The sequence below is a fragment of the Orcinus orca genome, chromosome 7 (genome assembly GCF_937001465.1).
Source record: "Orcinus orca chromosome 7, mOrcOrc1.1, whole genome shotgun sequence".
NCBI classification, from domain to species: Eukaryota; Metazoa; Chordata; class Mammalia; order Artiodactyla; family Delphinidae; genus Orcinus; species Orcinus orca.
In genome coordinates, this window is record NC_064565.1 from 59,375,522 (window position 1) to 59,399,335 (window position 23,814).

The window sequence follows — 23,814 nt, forward strand, 5'->3', positions numbered from 1 at the left end:
ATAGAACAAGATTCACAAATTCTCCATGTTAGGAGTTTCTGGCTGGTAGGGAACTAGCTGGTAGTCGCTTGCTGATGCCAAGTTTTTCTTCCTCCGGTTTGCTGATAGTTACAGTTAAGACCAGGTGAGAAAACAGGACTGATGATAGCAGTCTCTCAACTCAGAGACTTCATATCAGTACTCTCATCACACCACAGTAATCTCAAAGGTATGCGAAAATAAACTCTCATTAAAAAGACTGGGCACTAATCTAGGTAATTTTGGTGTTTTTAATAATACACTTACCAGTAAGTGCCTGCCCCTTGGGAAGTTAGATCCATTCCATCTACACCATAGCTGTCATCATCCATAATCTTGGACAGACCAAAATCAGTAATTTTAATTTCTCCGCATGCTGTTCCATCTACCAGAAGGATGTTCCCTAAGAACAAAGTATAAAGTTCTTTTAATGAAACATAAATGAAAAACATTATCTTTACTACTAAAGCTGGACTTTTGGGAAATAATACACTTAACATACATATGTAAAATTTTTAATCAATTAAGATATACATTTAAAATATAGTTTTAAAATGCAGTAATATAAATTTTAAAAACACTTCAGCTACTACCACTAGTATTCCACTGACTTTTAAAAACTAAACCAAAAAGCATATTTTCGGATAACTTAGCAAGTAAGACTTTTAAAAATTACACTCTTTAAAGCTTAAATTATTTAGACAAAAATTTTATTAATTACCTGGTTTAAGATCATAATGTATAATAGGGGGTTTGATTTCATTGAGATATCTTAGTGCATTTACAATCTGCATTACAATAGACCTAGCTTCTTTCTCTGACATTAATTTATGTTGCTTCAGATAGAAATCCAAGTCATTGCCTTCACAGTATTCTAACACTGTACAAAACCTACAATGGAGAAGAGAAAAAAATCAGACATAAAATATTATCCAATAATTCAGAATCACAATGGACAAATGAAGAGTATTTATATTATCACTATGGAATAGGGGAAGCAAAAGCCAACATGTCTTTTCTTAAAAAATAAATCCTTTTATATTCACTTACGTATCTGTATCCAAGGAGAAATAATCATAGAGTTTAACTATTCTGGGGTGATCCAGTTCTTTGTGTATTCTATATTCTCTGCAGGCATGTCTACGAGAAAGAGAATATATTAATTCTCCATGACAATTAAATATATTTTCAAAATTGATAAAAACCATAAAGAATTAATATTTACTTGTGGTAGTTTTCCTTCTTCTCATCCCTCCAACTTTTATTAAGCTGATGGATCTTCACAGCAGCATATCTTTGTTCATAAAGGTCAAAAGCCTAGGATTCAAGGAATAGAAGAGTTTGGACCAAAGACCAACTGAATAGTGAAGAGATTTTTTTTTTTTTGAGTGATAATTTTTGCAGTAATATGGAATGAGAATACACATTACGATTTTTGGTAGTCATCTCTGCTAAGGTTATATATAGTTCAGTGGCACATTTATTATCAGAAACAAGATACAAATTCCATGGTGCTAAATCAGAGAAAACCTTAATGTGGATTTTCACGTTCAAGTTTTATAAGTGCCAATATATTGAATCAAGATAAAACAATAAAGCTCTCTGGGTTTTGTTTTTTTTTTTGGCTGCGTTGGGTCTTTCTTTGTTGCTGTGCACGGCCTTTCTCTAGTTGCGGCAAGTGGGGTCTACTCTTTGTTGCGGTGCGCGGGCTTCTCTTGTTGCAGAGCACGGGCTCTAGATGCGAGGACTTCAGTAGTTGTAGCACACGGGCTCAGAAGTTGTGGCACACGGGCTTCAGTAGTTGTGGTGCATGGGCTTAGTAGTTGTGGTGCATGGGCTTAGTTGCTCCGCGGCACGTGGTATCTTCCCGGACCAGGGATCAAACACGTGTCCCTTGCACTGGCAGGTGTATTCTTAACCACTGCACCACCAGGGAAGTCCCAAGCTATCTGTTTTTAATATAGACGTTCTTCTCTATACTGGTAGTAGCAGTAAGTGGCCAGGAAAACAGGCGGCTGTAATACTTTTTTGGTGGGTTCCTGTATCCTTTCCTAGCAACTCCACCTTTTCCTCCCCACCTTATTTGAAAATTAACAAGTTCCTAACAATTTCCCAACTGTTTTAAAAAAATTCTAAACTTTTATTATCAAACTGTTTAAACATAACCATAACCATTAACCATATGTAATTACCATACCTAACTCTATCAGTAATATTTCCTTAATCTGGGCTCAAAAAAGGTTTTATACTTGTTTGTCCAAATGACCAGACTATTTCTTAAATAAAGAATGATCAATATTTTAAGGCTTCAGGTGACTTATAAATGTTTTTTAAAAACAATGAATATCATTAAAGAGGAATTAATAATTTAGGTTCAACTGTGACTTTTACACAAAAGCGCTCCCTTAAAACACTAAAAGCTTACATATTTATTAGGAAGAAGGTTCCTAGTTCCCACTGCCTCTATCAATTTAACCTTAAAATAAGCAGTAGGGGTAAACTGCTTGTCACGAAATTATAAAAGCATGAGATCAGAAATAATATAGGATGCAGTAATTAAGAATATTCACTTTGGAGTCAGATGAACTTATTAGCTGCATGACTTTGTGCTTAATACCCTCTCTAATAGCCTCAGTCTCATGAAGTTTGGGTTGTTGACTAAATGGGGTGAAACATATAAAGTGTTCAGAATAATATATGATTCATAATAAATATCCAATAAACATTAGCTCATTATACTATTAAAAGTTAAGTTTTAAGAAATATAATAGAAAAGAATAAAAGTTCATGTGAGAGAAAGCAAAAAAGCTTTTATAAAACTCAAAGGCAATCATAGTAAAAAAATAGGAGAAAATAAAATTCTAAGTACTAATAAAGTTATCATCCATGTATAATGATTATAATAACTGTATATGACATATCTTTCTCCCAAGATTAGGAGAGTAAAGTATACCTTCCCATAAAGCTAAGATGGTAATCACTGAGCAACTGATTCAATGCTTTCCACCTTGGTATAGAGAAGAGTCAATTTTTTGACTTACAGTCAGCTACTTTGTTTACCAAGCGACCTGGCAACAATGAAAGGACTTGAAGGGGTCGGAGGGGCTGTCATTAGTATTTAAATCAGTAATGAGGGTTCAAGTCATTAGGGACCCACAATCTGCATTTTCTAATTTCTACAGAAGCCTTTTCTTCCAAAAGAAAAGTCCCTTTTAGACCCTATCTATGGGGCTAAAAACAATGGAAATACTATTGGGCAGTGGCAGAAGACTGTCATGAAAGCTATCAGTAGGCTCAGAAGCCGGGCAACTTCTAGGCGGAGCTAGTGCTAGCTAACTATACTTTTGGTGATTTTTAGGTCCACAGTGAGCAACATTATGACCTTCTTTTCTACCTTGTGGCCTAAGACTACTCAACCATTATGTGCCTGAGGATGAACTACCATTAGAATCAGAGAAATAGGAATTGGAAGAGAGCTCACAGATCACTCTTGATGGGTGACACTTAATGCTCATCCAAGTTAACAAAACAAAAAATAGTTCATGGTTGAACCAAGATCAGAAATGAAGTTCTCTGAATCCAAATCCCATAATTTGCCCCAGAGTCAGAACTGGATACAGGTTGTCTCGTTGAACAGAGAGGATTTCTAATAACAATCTAATGAGCTTACATTTTCTCAGCAACAAAGTTCTTCGTGATTTTCCTGTGATAGTTCATTTAATCACTATAATGATCCTATGATGTAGGTACTATTAGCATTCCCAGGTGAAGACAGGCAGAGGATGGTAAGCAATAAGCCCAAGTTTATACAGCAGTCAGAATTAGCCAGGATTCAAACCCAGCCTGTCTGGCTTCAGAACCCAAGGTCTTAATCGCTGACTATACCAATACATAATGAAGCACCAAGTGTTACAAGGAGCTAATCAAAGGCAGACTAACAGGGAAGCCTTCTATAGGAATTGAAGTTTAAGGTGAAGCTATGACCTTCATATGACTTTATGCTAAGAGCAAATGGGAAGCCACTGGGGCTTATAAGCAGGGGAGTGAGATGATCAGACTGCATTTTATAACAAGGCCACTCTAGCTGCAGCATACACAAATGAACTGGAGAAACTCAATGCCCAGAAAAAAGGTGATCAGCTAGGCAATGCAACAAGAGACAATGAGGCCCTGCGCTAAGAGAGAGGGAGAAGGGTCATTGCTGGATTTAGGAGAGCTTAGTGACATTAATAATGACAGATACCAGGGACTGGTTATGTTGGGGGAAGGGAGTTAAGGGCAAGGTGAATTGAAGGATGGCTTTTATGTTTTTCACTTGAGGGACTGGGCAGATAAATGGCAGTGCTGTGTATTAAAGTAGGGAGCAGTGTTAAAAAGGGGGGTGCGCGTTGGGAGAAGAGATAACTTCTATTTCAGATGTGAGTTTGCAGTGCTTATGAAGCATCCACATGAGGTGAACAGATTAAGTCATATAAACCAGCAGGTACGGGGCTCAGAAGGAAAGTGTGGGGTAGATAGCTATGTATCTATACATCTGTATCTGAAATCAAATAGGTGATAACTTAGTGAATGGGAGGGGGATATATTTGAAAGCAGAACAAGAATGATGAGACCTTAGGAACTTCAATATTTAAAGGTTGGGCAGAAAGATAACATAAAGTGGAAAAAAAGTAAGGTATAAAGCATTAAACATATGAGTAAATATTTCTACATTTATAAATACACATTCGAGAAACACTGGCCTTAAAATAGGTAGAAATTAGGGTAAATTCAGGACATGTAAGACTTGTGACACATGTTTAAATTAAGGGATACAACCTTTCCATAAATGTACTATATTAAATGGCTACCTGCCTATCTTGATTCTAATGGTTGTTATTACTTGTATCAGACTGGCTAGTGATAACCAGGTACCAAATATCAGAGGGACTGCAAAGGCACAAGGATAGTTTTTAGACTCTTGAGATAAGACAGTGTAAGCCACCACAGACTCTTTTTTGTAATGAGAGGACATAAAAACAGTCAAAAAATCATAAAATCAATAAAAAGACATGTACTTCTTTCTTAACCACATATTCCTATATCTTTGTCGTATTACTATGAAGAACAGGAAAAAAATGTACATTACCTTATACACTTCACTAAAGCCACCTCTACCAAGCAGATGGAGTAATAAATATCTTTCATTTAACGTTGGGTGATCTTTGAACCTTAAGGGTGGGGAAAAAAACACTCAGGCACATGAAAACACCCACAAAAAGGTTTCGTCCACAACAAAGTTAGCTCTTATTCTACTCCCAGCTACTTCTTTTTCAGCTACTCTTCTGCTAATTTTGAATTCCATTCCATACTTCTTTTCCTTCTCTAACTGCATGACTATCACCCATCTTAGCGCTCTGGTGTTCACAAAGCTTAACATTTATAGCCGAATATTCAGGTTCAATGACCAATTATAGCACTGTGATAAAGACCTACCGACTACTGTATTACTAAGAGCTTTATGAAATCCCGTATCTATTCAGCAGGAATTACTTCCCTTGGAAAAATATACTTTTATTTTGGGAGTTACAGTTAATCAAGTTTTATAATATTGATATATGATTAAAAATAATTATATTTATAAACTGGCTTTCATCCATGGTGAAATTTTACAGCCTTTGCCTTTTATAAATAAAAATTTATTTCCCAATCAAAAAAGAAATCCTTTAAAAAAAACCACCACAGACAATACTATTACTATTTAAAGCTTATTGCACCTGCTATACATTAAGCACTCACCTGTATTATCTCATTTGGTTCTTAACCAACCCTTTGAAGTAGGCCCTGCTACTACCTCTATTTTACAGATGAGGGCACTACTGCACAGAAAGGTTAAGTAACTTGTCCAAGGTCAACAGCTAATACATGGCAGGGGTTAGCAGAAAAATGTGGTTCCAAAGTGTACACTCTTGATATTTAAGGAAAAAAAAGTATCAATGATAGCTTTATAATTCCAGATGCAAACACATGATATTTTATTCAATATCAACACAGCTTTGATAATTTAAGCTTTTCCTGAGAACTTATAAATAAAAGAGATTTCTGTTAGTTTTAAAGCAAAATGTAGGGAATTCCCTGGTGGTCCAGTGGTTAAGGACTTGGCGCTTTCACTGCCATGACCCAGGTTCAATCCCTGGCTGGGGAACTAAAATCCCGCAAGCCACACAGCCAAAAGAAGAAAAAAAGAAAGAAAAGAAAAATGTAAAGCTGTAACAATTTATTTAATTTTCAACAAGTGGATTAAGTAATATCCACAAGTTTGGACATAATTTTCAGAAAAGCCAATTTAAAATTAGTTTTGTCTTATCTGCGTTATCAGAATTTTCATCTGGTACAATTAAGGATATTACATAACTATATTATTTCACTGACATTATACATTGGAATGATTGCGTTCATACAGAGATGATCATAAATAGCCCTTCTTTTAAGCAAGATATTTGTATTTCACGGCAGAAATAGGCCACTTCCAATTCTGACACTTGTATTAGGTCATGAAGATTTAAATTACATAAGTCTTAAAGTGTAAAAAGACATCCTTCCTGTCCTCTACATTGACTAAATCCAATTAATGCCTTGCTTAATTTCTATCTTCTTCATAAAATTCCCACCAGCCCACATATATTTTCTATCCTTTGAATTCCTTTAGTGTTTAATGTCATTTTGATGATTAGGGATTAAGGACAGAGACTATAACTTAAACTACTTTTCTATTTCTTCTCCAGTTTTTACATAATGCTGGATACATGGCTTACTGAAATCCCTTTGGTTGAAATAATTTTTTCCTCACTACTATAATATTAACTTTGGTATTTAGTTAACAAATATTTATTCTGTGCCTACCATATGCCAGGCACTGATCTAGGTTCTGGGGATATAGCAAGAACAAAACTAAGTCCCTGCTCTCATGTAGCTTACATTCAAGTGAAAGGAAACAGATAAAATAACTGAAAAAAAAAAATTTGTAATTCCAAATAGTGATAAATGCTAAGAACAAATAAAGTAAGGCAAGGATACTGAGATAGGGGATGGAGTGAGGCAAGGACTGCTATTTTAGACAGGGTGGCTTCTCTAATGACCATGGGGAGTGAAATAAGGAGTAAGCCACTCAGATATTTAGAGGAGGAACATTTGAGGAAGAGGAAATGGCGAGCACAAAAGCCTTGAGGGAACAAGTGAGACATGTTTGAGGGGGCCAGTGTGTCTACAACCTATAAGTGAGGGGAGGATGAGAGAGATGGGGTGGTGAGGTGGCCAGAGACCAGATCAAACGAGGCCTTCTGAGCCATGGGAAGGACCTGAGGTCTATGGTGAGAAGCCCCCCAACAAGGAAATACTCTGTTTATGATCTCCAAGGGGAGAAAAAACTTTATTATGTAAAACTGTGAAATACAAATAATGACTTACTGTGAATTATCTTCATTATTTATTCTTTTGAGCTCTCGAATGTGAAGATTTCTGACTCTTTCCAAACGTTCAAGTTCTGCCTGAATTTCTGCCTCTTCCTGAAAATGAAGAGAGGGGACTATAACAAGCTCAATTTATTTGTGATATAAAAAAGATATTTTTACTCATGCACCAATTTTTTACAGTGATGGGAAGAATAGTGTATTATAAAGTTCCACTGAGTTAAAAGACCAAAGTGCTCTTTTCAATGCCTGAAAGATAGAAAGAGATAAGGCAAAAGCCTATTTCAAGAAACCATCCTCCCCATGAAAATCTTTATACCTAACGAGATGCTGACTTTTATTCTGTACCACAAGAAATCTATTTTTATAATGTCTAAACTGAAAATGACTGCAAGGTAGTCTGAAACTGACTTATAACACAAAATGAGCTCAAAGTTTTATTTCTGGTACATCCAAATTTTAATTTACGAGGGAATAATTTACTAGTACAAAACAAATGAAATGAAGATATTTCACAACAGTTAAAAGAGGAAGAAAGGTAGGAGACAGAACTACTGATTATTCTGAGACCTTACAACATTTGGAATACATACACACACACACACACACACACACACACACACACAGTCTGACCACTCACTTTGGATAAATCCCACTACAATTTTAAAGAGACTCTTAAAACAAAAATTTTACGAATAGCTGTGGCAGATCCTTAGTTATCAGAGCAGACCTAGGCAAATCCTAAAGAAATTTACTTTAACATTCATTTAATCTAAACATTTTGATAAATATTTTTCATGTCTCAAAATATATAATTTTTAGAACATTTAAAAAAATTAGACACCAAAACAAATAAAATCACCCATTACACACATACCTCTTGATTTGTCAATATAAATTTAAGTACTACTTAACAACAAGAACATACCAAATTTCAGTGAAAAGTTCTATGAATGCCCAATTTTATAATATTTTTGAATATTTGTTAAGTAAACTAATCCAGATTGCCTTGGCCTAAATGTGTACCACTACCGTTATAAATCTATACCACATGGAATAGAGGTTATTTAAATATTTGTTTTTCATTAGCACTGTCTCTTAATGATTTATCTTCTGATATTTTTTTTAAAATCCTTTATCTCAAAAAATTAATAGTTCTGAAATTTACTTTGAAAATATAAATATTATTTCATCGTAAAGCAGATAATAGAGATATAAAGTCTATTACACCTGTATCTAAGGCTTAAAGTGAAAGGAATATTCTAAGTATCATAAAGAAAAACAAAAAGCAAACATTCACAGATTAAAAAACTAAATCTAAGTATGTTGTTCATATTCCACCTGACCTTAAGATTATTTCAGTTATTTTAAAATGAAACAACCACTACTTGTTGCAGAGATATTTAATGTAAATTAGGCATTAGATGATACATAGAAACCTTCAAAATAAAATTTAAGTAAAAAAAGAAAGAAAAATAAATAAATTTAAGTGAAGATGAACTTTTCTAAAATTTTGGGGAGAGTTTTCTAAAATAGATACACTAAATTCTCTGAAATTTCCTCATTTAATGTAGCTTCAGTTACAAATATTTCTAATTTTAATGAAAAAAGAAAAAAGGTAAGATAATGTCCCAGGGGATTAAATAACTGAAGATTCATTATAAGGAGAGGAAACAGATTGAAAAGCTTTGAAACAATAAAGTCAAACCACAGTTCAGTTGTCTCCATTTAGTTATATAAAGTAGAATAAGAAACTGGCCATATAAGCTGTGCCCATGAGTATGAAAAAATTCAAATTCATTTATGCCACAGAACACAGAAAGGGGTAACTTTCTTTCTTCAGATTACTAATGTCTGCTGCCTTAAAACCTGCCATTAATTTCTTATACATGTAGGAAGCTAGTAAACACTTAGTAAGTTGGTATAATTTTAAATAATCTGATAAAACGGTGAAATGCCTATTAGAATACCAGCAAAAATATTTGTTTCAGCTTTCATTTGAAAAATGTGGTATGGGGATACTATTTTAAAAATGAATTTATAGATATTAAATTTTATTAACTCAAATATATAATTATGAGATTCAACTAGATTGTTGACACATAATTACATTTGTTTTATAATTTTTCGTAATCTTCAGATGTTTATACAATGGCAGTAATCAATATCATAATATACTTACTAAAGAAAATAAAATGTATGTCTGTGCCAGCTAAGCAAGCTTTTTACCCTCTATAAAACATGACAAGTATGCCCCGTAAGATCTTACAATACAAAAGCACAGGCAAGCTTCATTCAGTTTGAATTGTAAAGTTTACAGGAAGAAACAAAATGTCAGGAGCACTAGTTTAAAAGAAAAGCTGGATCCTAGGTATTTAAGAGGCATGTCAAGGGAAGGAACTATAACAAAGTCATATGCAAATAGACATAAATCCTCCATAGTCCTCAGTGAAATATATTTACATCTTCCATATTGTAATTTAATATTTATTCCACAATATCCTGGACCTTAAAGTGACACAATTCTAGAGGAAAGATAATTCAATAACTCTAAGTAACTTCTCTCAAATCCCACTGAGAAAAAGTATACATGCTATTATGGATTGAAGGTTTGTATTCCTCCCAAATTTTGTATGTCTAAGCCCTAAACCCCAGTGTGATAGTATCTGGAGAAAGGGACTCTGTGAGGTAATTAGAGCTAGCTTAGGTCCCGAGAGTGGAGCCCTCAGGATGGGATTAGTGGCTCCCACCATCTCTTTGTGGGAGCACAGAGAAAAAAATCATGTGAAGGCCTGAGAAGACGGCCATCTACAGACCAGGAAGAGAGCCCCATCAGAAACTAAACCCTGCTGGACCTTGATCTTAGACTTCCAGCCTCTAGAACTGTGAGAAATACGTTTCTCTTGTTTAAGCTGTCCAGTCTATGGTATCTTGTTATGGCAGCCTGAACAGATTAATACACATACTTTTAGGCAAACACTAGGCAATACTGCTTAGTATCCTCTCCTTACAGAAAGGGGCAAGGCCCAGTTTTGGTTTAGCCCCAAGGTACAACAGTCTAGAATATGGTAGTCTTAGCAACTAAACTTATCTTTACTGCAGATCATTTCCAAAGATCTATATACTGTAGGCCACGCTCTCCTTGCTTGAGACTGACATTAGCCTCTGGGCCATCCTCAGAATTAATTGTTTTCAGAGGGTTCAGGAGAAGTAAGGCAGACCTGGGCTCAAAACTGATCTGAATCATTTTGGAATGGAATCCTGTAACGCATGGCAAAGGTAGTCCAAATTATTAAAATAAAAAAGAGAGGCAATGCAGACAGCTAGATCATGTTTAGTAAGAACACCAAGTTTCAATCCTCAAGTCATCCACCAGCTAAGCAATTAAAGCAGAGAAGGTCTAAGAAGAAACAAACAGCATCTCTGGAAGGGAACTGGTCTCTGTAGACAATTATGGTGTGGAAGGGACATGAGTAAGAAAAGATCCCATTAAAGAGAGAGGTAGGTTTGGTAATCACATACAATAACAGGACAGGGCTCTTTTCCATTTAAACAAAAAGATATAGCAATGGACCTTAACAGTACACACTACAGCTATTTTAACAGTATTTTAAAATAAGATCTAATATTCTGAATTACTTAAATATATTAAAATACCCAGGTTAGACAAGTATACAACAGATATCAACATTGCCTCATCATTTAAGTAACCTGCAAAACATACCACCTTCTAAAATTTTAACTTTTAAAAATTTATATGGAAGGTAAAACCAGTTTGTCCCTCACCAGATATTTAGCATAGAAATGCTTTCTATTTGTAATCAAAGTCCTTTCTGGCAACTTAGTATCCTCTTGGCTTAACATTCTAAGCTAAAATTACGTTACAGCAACAGCAGAATCTCTGTAAAATGTCAGATTAAAACTGCCAGGCAGATTTGGGGTATTTTTGAGCATTTCCTTTAATGGCAATTTTGTTTTTTAAGTGGGGGTGTGTAGGCATTAAACTATAAAGCTTAAAGAGTTATAAAATGCATTTTCACATGTAAAACTAATGGATTTCCTAAAAAAATTAAACATCCTAGTTTAAACTTCTTTAGCAAATCTTTAATGTATGTTACATGTCAGCCCCACAAAAAAACCCTCAATTTCGAAGAGCAGCCTTTCTATAAAGCCAAGATAAGACAGAAAGTATTTTCTGATATATCGTTCTCAGCTTGCCTATAATCCATGAGGGTTGGCAGAAGAATTCTGTGTGGTATATTATGAAGATGGTGAAAGCAGAGAAAAGCTTATCACTTACAATAATATATTCAACAGCACCATAACAGCATTAGTCCGTCTGGGAAAACTAGTTCAGAATGAGGTTTCAACAAGTTTAACACCAAATTCATTTAGTAGTATGAACAATACGAATCCCTCAAAAGTTAGTATCTCCAGGTCCTCAAATTAAGTTTTAATTTCATTAAATATTTATAATGTCATTCTAAAAGTTTATCACCAGGAGAGTGAAATGTGAAATTAACAAAAGGCACTATTAAAGGCTAACAGAAAGGGCAGTGCAGAAAAAAAGAATTAAGAAAATTTTTACCGATTTACTTCAAATTTATCCTTATTAAATGTCCTCAAATTTTTCTCCATTATATTCTTTAATATGTCTTAAATATGGATATGAGAGACATGAGCCATTGGAAATATGAACCAACCAACAAAAAAACCACGTTCAATGTATAGAGATGGGTTTTGAAACTACTGCCCATAATCCTATTTTTGCTTGAGTATGGCTGTATAGATTGAGGACTAGGGTAGGAGGAGGAGAAGGGACAAATATTATGAAATTCCTAGGGAGGTTTTCTTTCCTAACTATATATATGCTCCCTCCATGCCCATCCTCAATCACTGAGCTGGATATTACTGAGGGGAGCATACAGCATCAAACATACCTCAGGTGTGTTTAACTGACTTAATTACTTTAGAACCTTAATGTTTTCCTCTCTCTGCACTTCATTTCCTTCTTTGGGGGGTGGGGGGTCGTTAATCTCTCTTCAAATGCATAAATATATACATCAAAACCCTTAAATGGGAGTAAGTGTTAAAATGGACGGGTTTTAATTCTGTCAGTTCCCCCATTCTGTTTAAACAAACCCAACCCTATCTTCTCAGCAGCAAATATATGTAACAGTTCAACTCTCTGGCAAACTTTAAATATTTAGTACACTTCCTGAAAAAGAAATCACAGGTACTGTATTCGGGGGATGAAATTCCTTGATGTTAAAAACACTAGCCAAGGTACTGACACCAAGCCTTAGCACATACAGGTACAATGCCTTACTACTATACTTTCCTCCAGCTTTCTGCCTCCTTTTAACCTTTTTTCAGGACTTTGGTGGATTCCATATTTTTTTTAAGTATGAAAAGATTTAACTTTCTACACAATAATGAGAAGAACCTAATCTTCTAGACTCTCTCTGTACATATGCATATAAACGGCATGGAGTTACAGTTCTTGGCCAGTGGCCAAGCAATTGTTCTCTCTTTTTTGTGAAACAGTGATCTCTACACTGAACTTACAAACCTGAATAAATTAAACCCTGCTCTAACCAATGGTTAACTTGATTTCTAAGATTCTTTCCAAAATTTAAAAAATTCCATTGCCTATATAACAACTGGATTAATATCAAACACTACAGAAGTAAAACATATTGTACTGCTAAATTTTCACTTTGGTAAGTGAACAATCATCTACTACCAAGTAAAGATGTATAATTATAAATGGTGGGGGAAAAGCCAGGAATATGTTTGTAGGTTTACAATGGGAGTAGGAAGTAGAGTATACACTGGGAGCTTTCCTATCTACAGCTAGTTCCATGTTCTCTCAGCACAGGCAGCTTTCATAGATGGTACTCATTTTTAAATGGAAGCAGTACTAAGCACAAAATGTCAAGTTTAGAATTCCAACACTCTTCTTGGCACTTTTCTTGCCCACACGTGCCAAGAAGTCAGGAACCTCATAATATTCTTCATGGGCTTAATGGTGACTTTTTCTAGTATAATGCATTTTCACTAGATTTCCACTGAAAACTACTTCCTACACAAGTAGCATCTTGTGTTATGTTCTAGAGAAACATAATGTACAATGTGGTTGGCTCTGAGAGAAAAATTTCTTGAATATAAAGGTGCACACACAGTTTTAGAGATTAAGCCCTCTAGCATTAATTATTTTCATACTTTTATTCGAAACTAAAGTGACGAGATGCCACATATGCAAACTTATTCTTTGTGGTCATGCTAAGGATTTGAAAAATCAGATGACAGTGGTATTCTAGAAAGAAAGACCAAAGGAGATATCAAACTTCAAGAATATTTGGGGGTTAATTCACCTAAAACCAATGCCCTGTATCCTCCACTGTTCAAAAGGCTTGCAGACAATCCATTGTCTTCCATTTCAACTAGTTGCATGGTCCACTGTGAAGGAGTGAGAAAAGAGCTGTGTGCTTGTTCTTGACCTGTAAAGATTTCATCATGGAAGATTAATACTGATGCTGCGGCTGCCTGTTACTGGTTGTTTCTCTTTGCAGGTGCCAAAATCGGTCAGAGAACAGGATTTCAGTGGCAGAGTTGTTGCTATACTGTTATCTCTTCAGAACGGAGGCACAAGGAGAGATGAATGCCACATCGCAAGGAGCAAAGGAGAGAGAGAGAAAGAAATGGTGTCAGGTGGCATGTTGGATGTGATTCTTGTTTTAGTAGAGATTGAGATGACTGTAATTGTTTAGCTGATTCCTTCGGTCTGCAAAGATACACTTGTGTTGGTGCTGATGGTTCTTGACTAATCCTGTTTCAATTACAAGTTGGTTATGTTTTTCCAATAAAAATTTCTGACACTTATATTCAGGGCTTCTCTCTCTCTCTCTCTCTCTCTCTCTCTCTCTCTCTCTCTCTCACACACACACACACACACACACACACACACACACACCAAAACACATACATTAAAGCCAATCCCTACAATACTATCTAATATTCCATATTGAGATGTCAAATCTTCTATATGCATTCTCTCCAACTAATCAAATATTTAAAATCCAGAAGACAAAAAAATTCGAAGACTAGAAAATAAGGAGCAACACCTCCACATGTTGTTCACATCACAAACTTGAATAACAGTGGTGGCATGACATAGTTATTGGTCCCAATAACTTTCAAAATTCTTACTTTCTCTTTATTTTGGCATATTATGATTGGTAACTTGTATCTTTTAAATGATAATATGACTACGGAGATAATCTATTACAAGGAAAATGGTTTTTCAGGGATTTTTTAAAAAGTTGTTTGTGTTAGTTCAGTAACAATTCTTGGAAAGCACATCCACGTAGTTTTCTTCAGTTCCAGAATAAAGATCTGAACTATACAAACAACAACCTAGCAGAACTCCTCAAATCACAAAGATAAATGACTTTCCCATAACTAGAATGTATCAAAGACTGGTATCAAAACAGGATCAACCATAAAAGCTAACTGGTATGTGGTTTATTAGTTTCCTTAAATCCAGAGACTCCACATGTGGCACAGGTGCAATGGGATTTTAAATGGGATTTAGTTGCTCTGCCTCAAAGGAACAACTTTTTGAAGACAGGAAATTATTCCCATTGCAACTACAAGCTTTTAATGAGTGATAATTAAGGAAGTTTGTGCATAATTACTAGTAGCAAAAAAGTTATTTTTTAATAAGTTTTAGGAATAATTTGTACAGTCTCCATATACCTTACTGTATAGTTCTTTTCTGTTCTATTCAATTAAATCTTTAGCTCTATAAAAGGTAAAATTATACTAGAGTGTATTCACACATTTTAGCCAAAAAAAAGTGCTTTCCCTGTTGACCTTTAAAAATAAACTTAGAATGAAAAACAATGAAGCAGCTAATAATAAAGAAATATTCTAGTTGATAGAACAGTCACTAACAGGATACCCAAGGAAAGTAATATATAAGAGAAAGAAAGAAGTATGTGTGTGTGGAAAACTTAACTGCTCTCCTTTATCTGCAATGAAAATGAAACAGCATTTTCGGGGGGTAAAAAAAAAGAGCAAACATTCACACTACTCTAAGAAACATGCAGAGAAAGCTACAAGTGAATTAATTCTTCTGAATACAAAAGGATCAACTTGCTATTTATCTACAACTAGAGAACTGTAGGAATAAAGCGTAAGGGTACTGCCACTGAAATAGGAGAAAAAAGAAGAAATAGCAGTGAGAAAAGGTTCAAGTTTCGCTTTGCCAGTTACTAGCTGTATTAATTTAGACAAAGCAAACAGAGAAGATCTTGGCATTCAAATTTAACATTAATGTTCACTTTAGAATGGTTAAAACTTCAAAGTGAATAAAATGTAATATTATGAATTCTCCTGAAATGGGAATTTGAATCATGCCTGATTTAGGCAGTGTGGAAATAAAGTGAATTTTGGTGAATGAGTGAGCAATAATTTCACAAACTGATTAATAACTAAAACAATAAATATTAAATAATCCTTGCTATATTAAAAAAAGATGATGCTGCATAATAACTTTCCTAATTTCAAAAGAAAATAAGCTCTTAAGTAAGTTTACATTTACTATTTGGTGGTTACCAGAAATATGTATTTATTTTAGCCATGGACTTACTGCTCAACTCTCATTTGTTACTCTATCACACTAACAGATTCATTGGATTTGGATTTATGATGTTTCTAACCCTACAGAATAGCACAGAATATGAACTGAATTTTATGATTTATTCAATGGTAAATATACTTTCTCATATTTCAGCTTCTCTATTCAATTATTATGATTATCTTTATGAAACACAATGCACATCATAAATTATTTATCTCAAGAAAAAGTAAATAGGCCTTCTAGTCTCCTATGTCCAAATGGTATGGGTTTTGTCAATGATGGACATTTTTTCCTTTGGTGTCAACAAATTTAATCTAATAATTCCATTTAACTTCAAGAGTTTTTATTAAAGGGAGACTAAGAGTCACCTTTGCTAATGCAGGAGTATGCTGGGCTTCATATCTAAACCCTAAGCTGATGTAGGTCACATGATTAATTCCTATGCAGGTTACATGGACACCAAATACAGATCAGATCCAGCCTATGGCAGAAGCTATATAGTTACATGTCAGGGCATAGTTCATGTTGGCTTAAGATAGAGGTGATAACATCTTTTCTTTTAACTCAAGCTTGCTCTCTATGTGTTAAAAGTGTCCAATCTACCTGTGTTTTAGAAAACAAAATGACCTATTTTTAATGCCCTACTTTCCAACTGTGCTTTAGAATGCCAAATAACTTATTTTTAACACATGTAACTGAATGATTATTTTTAAATTGTATGACTCAAAAATTAATACCCAGTGGTAAGCAGACAACTGCTATTTATTTGTGCTCTAAGGTGACACTACTTACTCAATTTTGTTCTCTGTATGTACTACTAGCCACTTTCTTCTAATGCATTCATTCTCCTCACCCAAAATAGTCTTTCAGAAGAAAATGTGAGAATTCAAGACATGATAGTATATTTCAGCATTATTTCATCCACTCTCCCCAAATATTCCATGACGGAGATCAAAGAAAAGTAATGTTGTAAATTGGTTAAGAAGAAGATAAAGTTAGAAATCTAAAACTGCTCAGTAAATTTGATAAAAGCTGAAAAAAAATAAAATAGGAAAAAGATCATGGAGGGGACAATTATTAGAAAGAATGACTAAATGCAAAAAGTGGAGAAGTCAAACACTGGGAAAGACGATAATATGGAGGTTAGAAGAAAAGGTGTAGTAATCTACAACAGCTTACAACTGTTTACGTAATATCTAGACATTTAAGTATATGTACCTCACTTACAAAATAGAAGTGTTTCAGAGAAATGAAATATTTTCAATGTACCAGGAAAGCTTTAAAATCAACCAACCACCCACCAACCAAAAATAAAAACAAACCCTCCTCTGAATCCTTTTAAGTGTTTTTGTAATACAAATAGCTGATTCCTAATTTAACTGCTTTACAATTTCAGATTTTATAATAAGTTTTCATAAAATAAAACATGTAAAATCTCATCATTAGAAAGAGTAACTTGAAATTTACTATTATATGTGAAAATAATAACCCTCCAGTTAATTATATTCTTTAGTATCCCATTATCATGAGAGGCTGGTTAGAAAATAATTGATAAATCTTTATATGGGACATCAAACACAGGTCTCTATGAATTTATTATCAAAATAGCTTAAGTGGGCAGACAAATACTTGTACTAATTATGAACTACAAAATCCCCTCTTCCCTTCTGTAGTCCCATTACAACTCCATCGGATACAAAACAGACTGAAGTTGCCTACTTACACCAAAGAGCAAGAGAAATGTCAATAATTACAATAGAATACAAAAACAAAACAGAGCAGAATAAATCATTTCAGAATTTACTGTTCAAGTAGCTTAGGTTGAAACTTTTCTGAGCAGGGGAATAGACAGATATGACATAGTAAAGAACACTAACACAAATTACACATATATATATGTGTATATACATATACACACATACATATGTACACAAAATATAATTTTTTTCTTTTCCCTGTAGTTAAATGGTAGGGATCTGAAGCATGGTGATAACATTCCAAAAACAAAAACATCTATAGTGAGATGGTAGCTGCTGCAAGAATGGGCTTCTCTGACCTACCTTACCCTACCCCAGGGAGATGACTTCATAGACACTATCTTCAATTAGTTCACTAACTCAGGTTTAGCTATTATTCAGCCTATTAAAGAAACGTAAGTAATGTGACAAGCAGAAAGCAGAATTAAAAAATTGGATCAAAGGCAAAGAATTTTATATCTGTCGGTAACTTCATTTTGAGGGGGAAAATCTACTCTATTATTTCTTTAAGTGGTTTGAACTAAAAAACAATGAACTGATTACAATTTCAGAGTTTACAAATAAGTACAAAGCTACACGTTATAAAAATTTACTAATAACATATAACAATGTTTTTCTAAATTATATCACTTCATATTATTACTGACGATCAGGTTCTTCTAAATTTGCCAATGTACATATTTTAATTGAAACATTTAATTGAGCATTCAATATCTTCAAAGTTAAGCCAAAGAAACATGTTTGTTATTAATTTATACTTATTTCAATTTATTATGAAATGGACACAAACAATATGGAATCTTACATTTCATCTTAAATATGAAGCATTTTTTAACAAGAAGATAGCATCTAACAGAGTAATTGTAAGAACCTGGAGGTCTGGCCAGGAATCATTCCTCCATTACAGGGACATGGTATCATCAGCATCTCAAATGTCTGTAAGTTGCCACAAGGTAAAGGAATGTTATTTTAATATATTCAACATAAAAATGCAACTTTAATGCCCCTCTTTTTTGGTCCAAAGTTTTTAATTTAAGTGCTTTCTCTCTTAAGTTTTGACTTCTTCAATAAGAAACTTATAACACAACTTTCCACAACCTCTGGTAAACTAAAAATCCAGCATATGCTTCACATACCTTTTTGAGATGTCCTAGTCTAAGTTTGAAAATTTCTTCCTGTTCATGATATTCTGCCAAAGTCAACCTGTCAAAATGGAATTGTAATTCTAGATATTAAGATTAACACTTATTATTTCTTATTAACAACCAACAAAAAAAAGATAAAATTAATCAAATGGAAATACTAAAATGTTGACAACTTTCAGCCCAAAATACATAAGCCAAAAGTATTCCTCAGAATACATCTTATTGAAGGTATTCTTCAGAATACATCTAATACTTACAGATGGAACAATTGACTGATTCATAAATTCAACAACTATTTAATGAGTACCACGAATCAAGTGATATTCTAGAATTTAGATCTTAAGGATACAATGAAAAGGACAGTTTCTCCTTACACTCTGGTTTGAACTTACACTCTATAGTGGGGGTAAGAAAGCAGAAGAGAAACAATTTAGTCCAGAAATAAAATAATCCCAAATAACAGTAAGTGTTATGAAGAAAATTAGAAAGGGTGGTGTGATAATGACTGTATTACACTAACTTGCACTGAGTTTTAGGGAGGTAATCTTGATCTAAATATCAAAAAGGACCTAGGGGAGTATGTTCTACACATAGGTTAAAGCAAGTACAAAGACACTAAGATAGAAACAGGTTGATATATGAGGAGAGGAAAAAATGCAAGTATCAGAACATAGTCAAAGATGCTGTCAGCAAAAGACGTAAAGCAGGGGGGCAGCTTCTGTATGGACTTTTAGGCCAAGCAAAGAATTTCATTTCACTTTAAGAGTACTGGGAAATCACTACAAAGGGAATCAGTCCAATTTGGGCGCTGGTTTAAAAAAAGAAAGAAAGAAACTAAGACATTTTTCCCTTCTCTGCTTCCATGTGCTAGTGAATAACTGAGATATAGGGATGCTAAAACTATAGTCAAACCATCAAATTATTAATAAATATAAACAGACATAAGACTTGAAAGTACTTTATGGTTGTTTTATTATTAATTTCAAATCTTCCTATATAAATTTGAAAAATAATTGCAGCTAACCCTTGAACAACAAGGGTTTGAACCATGCAGGTCCACTTATACTAAGATTTTTAAAAATAAATACATATTACAGTACTACATGATCTGTAGCTGGCTGAATCTGTGGATGCGGAACTGCAGACACAGAGGCCAGCTGTAAAGTTATGTGCTCAATTTTCAACTGTGGGAGGGGTGGAGCCCCAACCCTCATGTTGTTCAGGGTTCAACTGTAGTTTAATGTATGTAGAACCATAACAAGACATATACATATTATAACATTCCCTAAGAAAAAATGATTCTGTATCATTAAAGTGAAAGGAAGAGAAAAAAAACCACTCAACAACAAAACAACTTCCATTTCATACACCAATATTGAAAAAATTGCTTTTATCTATCACATTCAAGCCCTTGTTTGTTTACTTATGTGTTCTGGGTGTATTCGGTTAAGCTCCTAACCCAAGTATGACTTATTTACGCTTGGTGCAGGTCCCTCAGCAACATTCAGTATAAACTCTATTTCCCTTTAGCTAGATGCTAATTAAATTTACTAATTCTCAAGAAAGGGTATTCAAATGAAACAATAAAAAACCTCCAAGAAATTCAGTTAGCATTCCATTAGAAATATCTTAAGAGTGAAGAAGTAAACATTTAAAATTAAATCTCTCTACCCAGTCTTAGGTTAATACAATCACTGGATTTTATTATACTGAATATAGCTGTATAGTTGCAGCGGCTGCTTAAATTCAGAGAACTAAATGTTGCATTGTGAATGTGAAACATTCATGCAGATGGAATGAAAGAAGAAGGGGGTAAGGTGATATTTTTTAAAAATGAGGTTTGGAAACTAAAATTGATAATATCTCAACTAGCCCAGTAAAGTAAAGCCATAGGAATTTTGGCAAATAGCTTCTGGATTGGCATATATGCCACCAATGGAAATCACCTGTATAAGAATATCATAACTTCCTATTCTTAAAATATGGTTTTAGGCCCACTGGTTGAACATAGGATGGGCTCAGAGCTAATTTTTTAAAAATATGTAAATATTCTGTTTGTTTCTATACAGGAATAAAATACAATTCTATACTTTGGTTTTTACTGAGTTAAAGTATAGCTAAATTTAGTATTCATAAATTAAAATTCATATGACTAATTTAGTTTCCTAAAATTTCTGATACTGTATTCTACTAAGAAGTTTGGCTATCATGCAAAACTGTACAGCTACTACACACACAGATGGCTGGGAATTTCTGCAATTTGGAGGGAAGATATTTTGTTGTCTTGAGTTGGTAGTAGTTTTCAATAGCTACTTTTCTTGAGTTAATAATAAATCAATGTCAATTAACTCCATGATAACTTAGTTTGTTGAATACTGTTTGGTTAATCTTGTAGTATATAATGTAATGCATATTTGCTATTTACTAGTTCCAGTTGTTAATATGTTTGTACTGTGGTTCAAATATAAATAGTCCACATCCCTATAGCTAAAGCAAATGCACACAAATACTTCATTGAGTTCAAAAGCTTTGACCTCAGAGCATTATTTTATAGGTCTAATCCTAATATGAAACATACAATTCTCACTAAAGGTTAACGGTAACTTTCAGCAGCAGCAGCAGCAGCAGAACTTTGCTATTTCCTTACTGCATTTTGATTATTACTACTATAAAACTTCAAATAAACAGCAAAGAAAAAAAATGTATATATATATTAATTTCTCTCTGCTTGGTTTTAAAGCATCAATAAGCAGATTTCATAGACAGTATTAAATACTGTCTATTTAAATACTGTCTAAATACTATTAAATTAAATATTAAATACTATTGACTTTCTTGGGCAGTGACTCTTACCATTTTGCGATCATGGATATCTAAAAATAACCTAGGGACTTCCCTGGTGGTGCAGTGGTTAAGAATCCACCTGCCAATGCAGGGGACACAGGTTCGATCTCTGGTCTGGGAAGATCCCGCATGCTGCAGAGCAACTAAGCCCGTTCGCCACAACTACTGAGCCTGTGCTCTAGAGCCCCCAAGCCACAACTACTGAGCCCGCGTGCCACAACTACTGAAGCCCGCATGCCTAGAGCCCATACTCCGCAACAAAAGAAGCCACCACAATGAGAAGCCTGCGCACTGAAACAGAGAGTACCCTCCGCTCGCCGCAACTAGAGAAAGCCCGCGCGCAGCAATGAAGACCCAACCCAGCCCAATAAATAAATAAATAAAATTATAAAAAAAAAATCAGATGTGTTTGTATACACCAGCAATTGAACAATCTAAAAAAGATATTAAGAATACAATTCAATTTATAATAGAATCCAAAAGAATAAAATAACGTAGGAATAAATTTAACTCAGGAAGTGACCTGCACACTAAAAACTACAAAATATTGCTAAAGAAATGAAAGCATACTAATTAAATGAAAGGACTTCTGTGTTCATGAATTAGAAGACCTACTATTGTTAAGAGGGCAATCCTCCCCAAAGTGATCCACAGACCCAATGTAATCCTGATCAAAATACACATCACCCATTTTACTAAAATGGGAAAGCTGATTCTTAAATTCATATGGAAATGCAAGGGTCCTCAAACAGACAAAACAATACTGAAAAAGAAAAAGTTAGAGGACTTACACTTCCTATTTCAAAAATTAAAACAAAGTTATATTCATCATGGCTTCCCTGGTGGCACAATGGTTGAGAGTCCGCCTGCCGATGCAGGGGACAGGGGTTCGTGCCCTGGTCTGGGAAGATTACACATGCCGCGGAACGGCTAGGCCCGTGAGCCATGGCCGCTGAGCCTGCGCGTCCGGAGCAGCCCGCATGCCGGAAAAAAAAAAAAAAGTTATATTCATCAAAAGAGTGTGGTGCTGCCATAAGGATAGACACATACTGTATGATTCTTTTTAATGAAGTATCCAGAAGAGGCAAACAGACATAGAGAAAACATACATAGAGAAAGCAGATTATTTGTTACCAGGAGGATGTAGGGAGGGAGGCATGGGGAGTGATTAATTAATGCGCATTAGGTGTTCTGGGTGAATAAAGTGTTTTGAAACTAAAGGGAGGCTGTGGTTGCATAACATTGTGAACGCACTAAATGCCACTGAACTGTATGTGCTTTTTTTTTTTTTTTAAATAAATTTATTTATTTATTTTTGGCAGTGTTGGGTCTTCGTTGCTGTGTGCGGGCTTTCTCTAGTTTCGGCAAGCAGGGTTACTCTTCATTGCGGTGCGCGGGCTTCTCAATGCGGTGGCTTCTCTTGTTGCAGAGCACAGGCTCTAGGGCATGTGGACTTCAGTAGTTGTGGCACGCGGGCTCAGTAGTTGTGGCATGCAGGCTCTAGAGTGCAGGCTCAATACTTGTGGCGCACGGGCTTAGCTGCTCTGCGGCATGTGGGATCTTCCCGGACTAGGGCTTGAACCCGGGTCCCCTGTATTGGCAGGCGGATTCTTAACCACTGCGCCACCAGGGCAGTCCCTGTATATGCTTTTAAGTGGCTACTTGTATGTTATGCAAATTTCACCTCAAATTTTTTTTTTTTTTTAAGTATCACTGGGGAAAAGAAACAGGGGTGTGTGGGAAGGATGAAACTAGTCTGCTTCTGAAGAGCCCAATGTTCACAATAGAATAAAAACTGAATTGAGAACTAACGACTTACACCAAGTGCCAGTGTGGTGTGTAGAGTAATGGCCCCATAAAGATGTCCACATCCTAATCCTTGGACATATGAGTACGCTAAGTTACACAACAAAGGAGAATTAAAGTAGCAGATGGAATTAAAGTTGCTAATTAGC

The 23,814-nt window shown here is 34.7% G+C and overlaps 1 protein-coding gene and 1 non-coding gene across 5 annotated transcripts in view; one reads left to right on the forward strand and one right to left on the reverse strand.

The window, feature by feature from the left end:
• The window catches only part of TLK1 (tousled like kinase 1), a 209,805-nt gene that overhangs the window by 11,620 nt on the left and 174,371 nt on the right, over positions 1-23,814 (reverse strand). For 3 of the 4 annotated variants that reach the window (XM_049712256.1, XM_049712257.1, XM_033423562.2), the window contains exons 12-18: positions 19,007-19,073; positions 7,465-7,562; positions 5,147-5,228; positions 1,244-1,335; positions 1,069-1,158; positions 740-909; positions 286-442 (exon numbers count right to left, since the gene is read on the reverse strand). In XM_049712256.1, coding sequence (XP_049568213.1) covers positions 286-442; positions 740-909; positions 1,069-1,158; positions 1,244-1,335; positions 5,147-5,228; positions 7,465-7,562; positions 19,007-19,073 — 756 coding nt within the window. The remainder of the gene's footprint in view (positions 1-285; positions 443-739; positions 910-1,068; positions 1,159-1,243; positions 1,336-5,146; positions 5,229-7,464; positions 7,563-19,006; positions 19,074-23,814) is intronic. The other variant, XM_004267289.4, reaches the window with a different exon arrangement.
• Positions 6,130-6,202, forward strand: TRNAE-UUC (transfer RNA glutamic acid (anticodon UUC)). The gene has a single exon. It is a non-coding gene; the product is annotated as a tRNA-Glu (tRNA).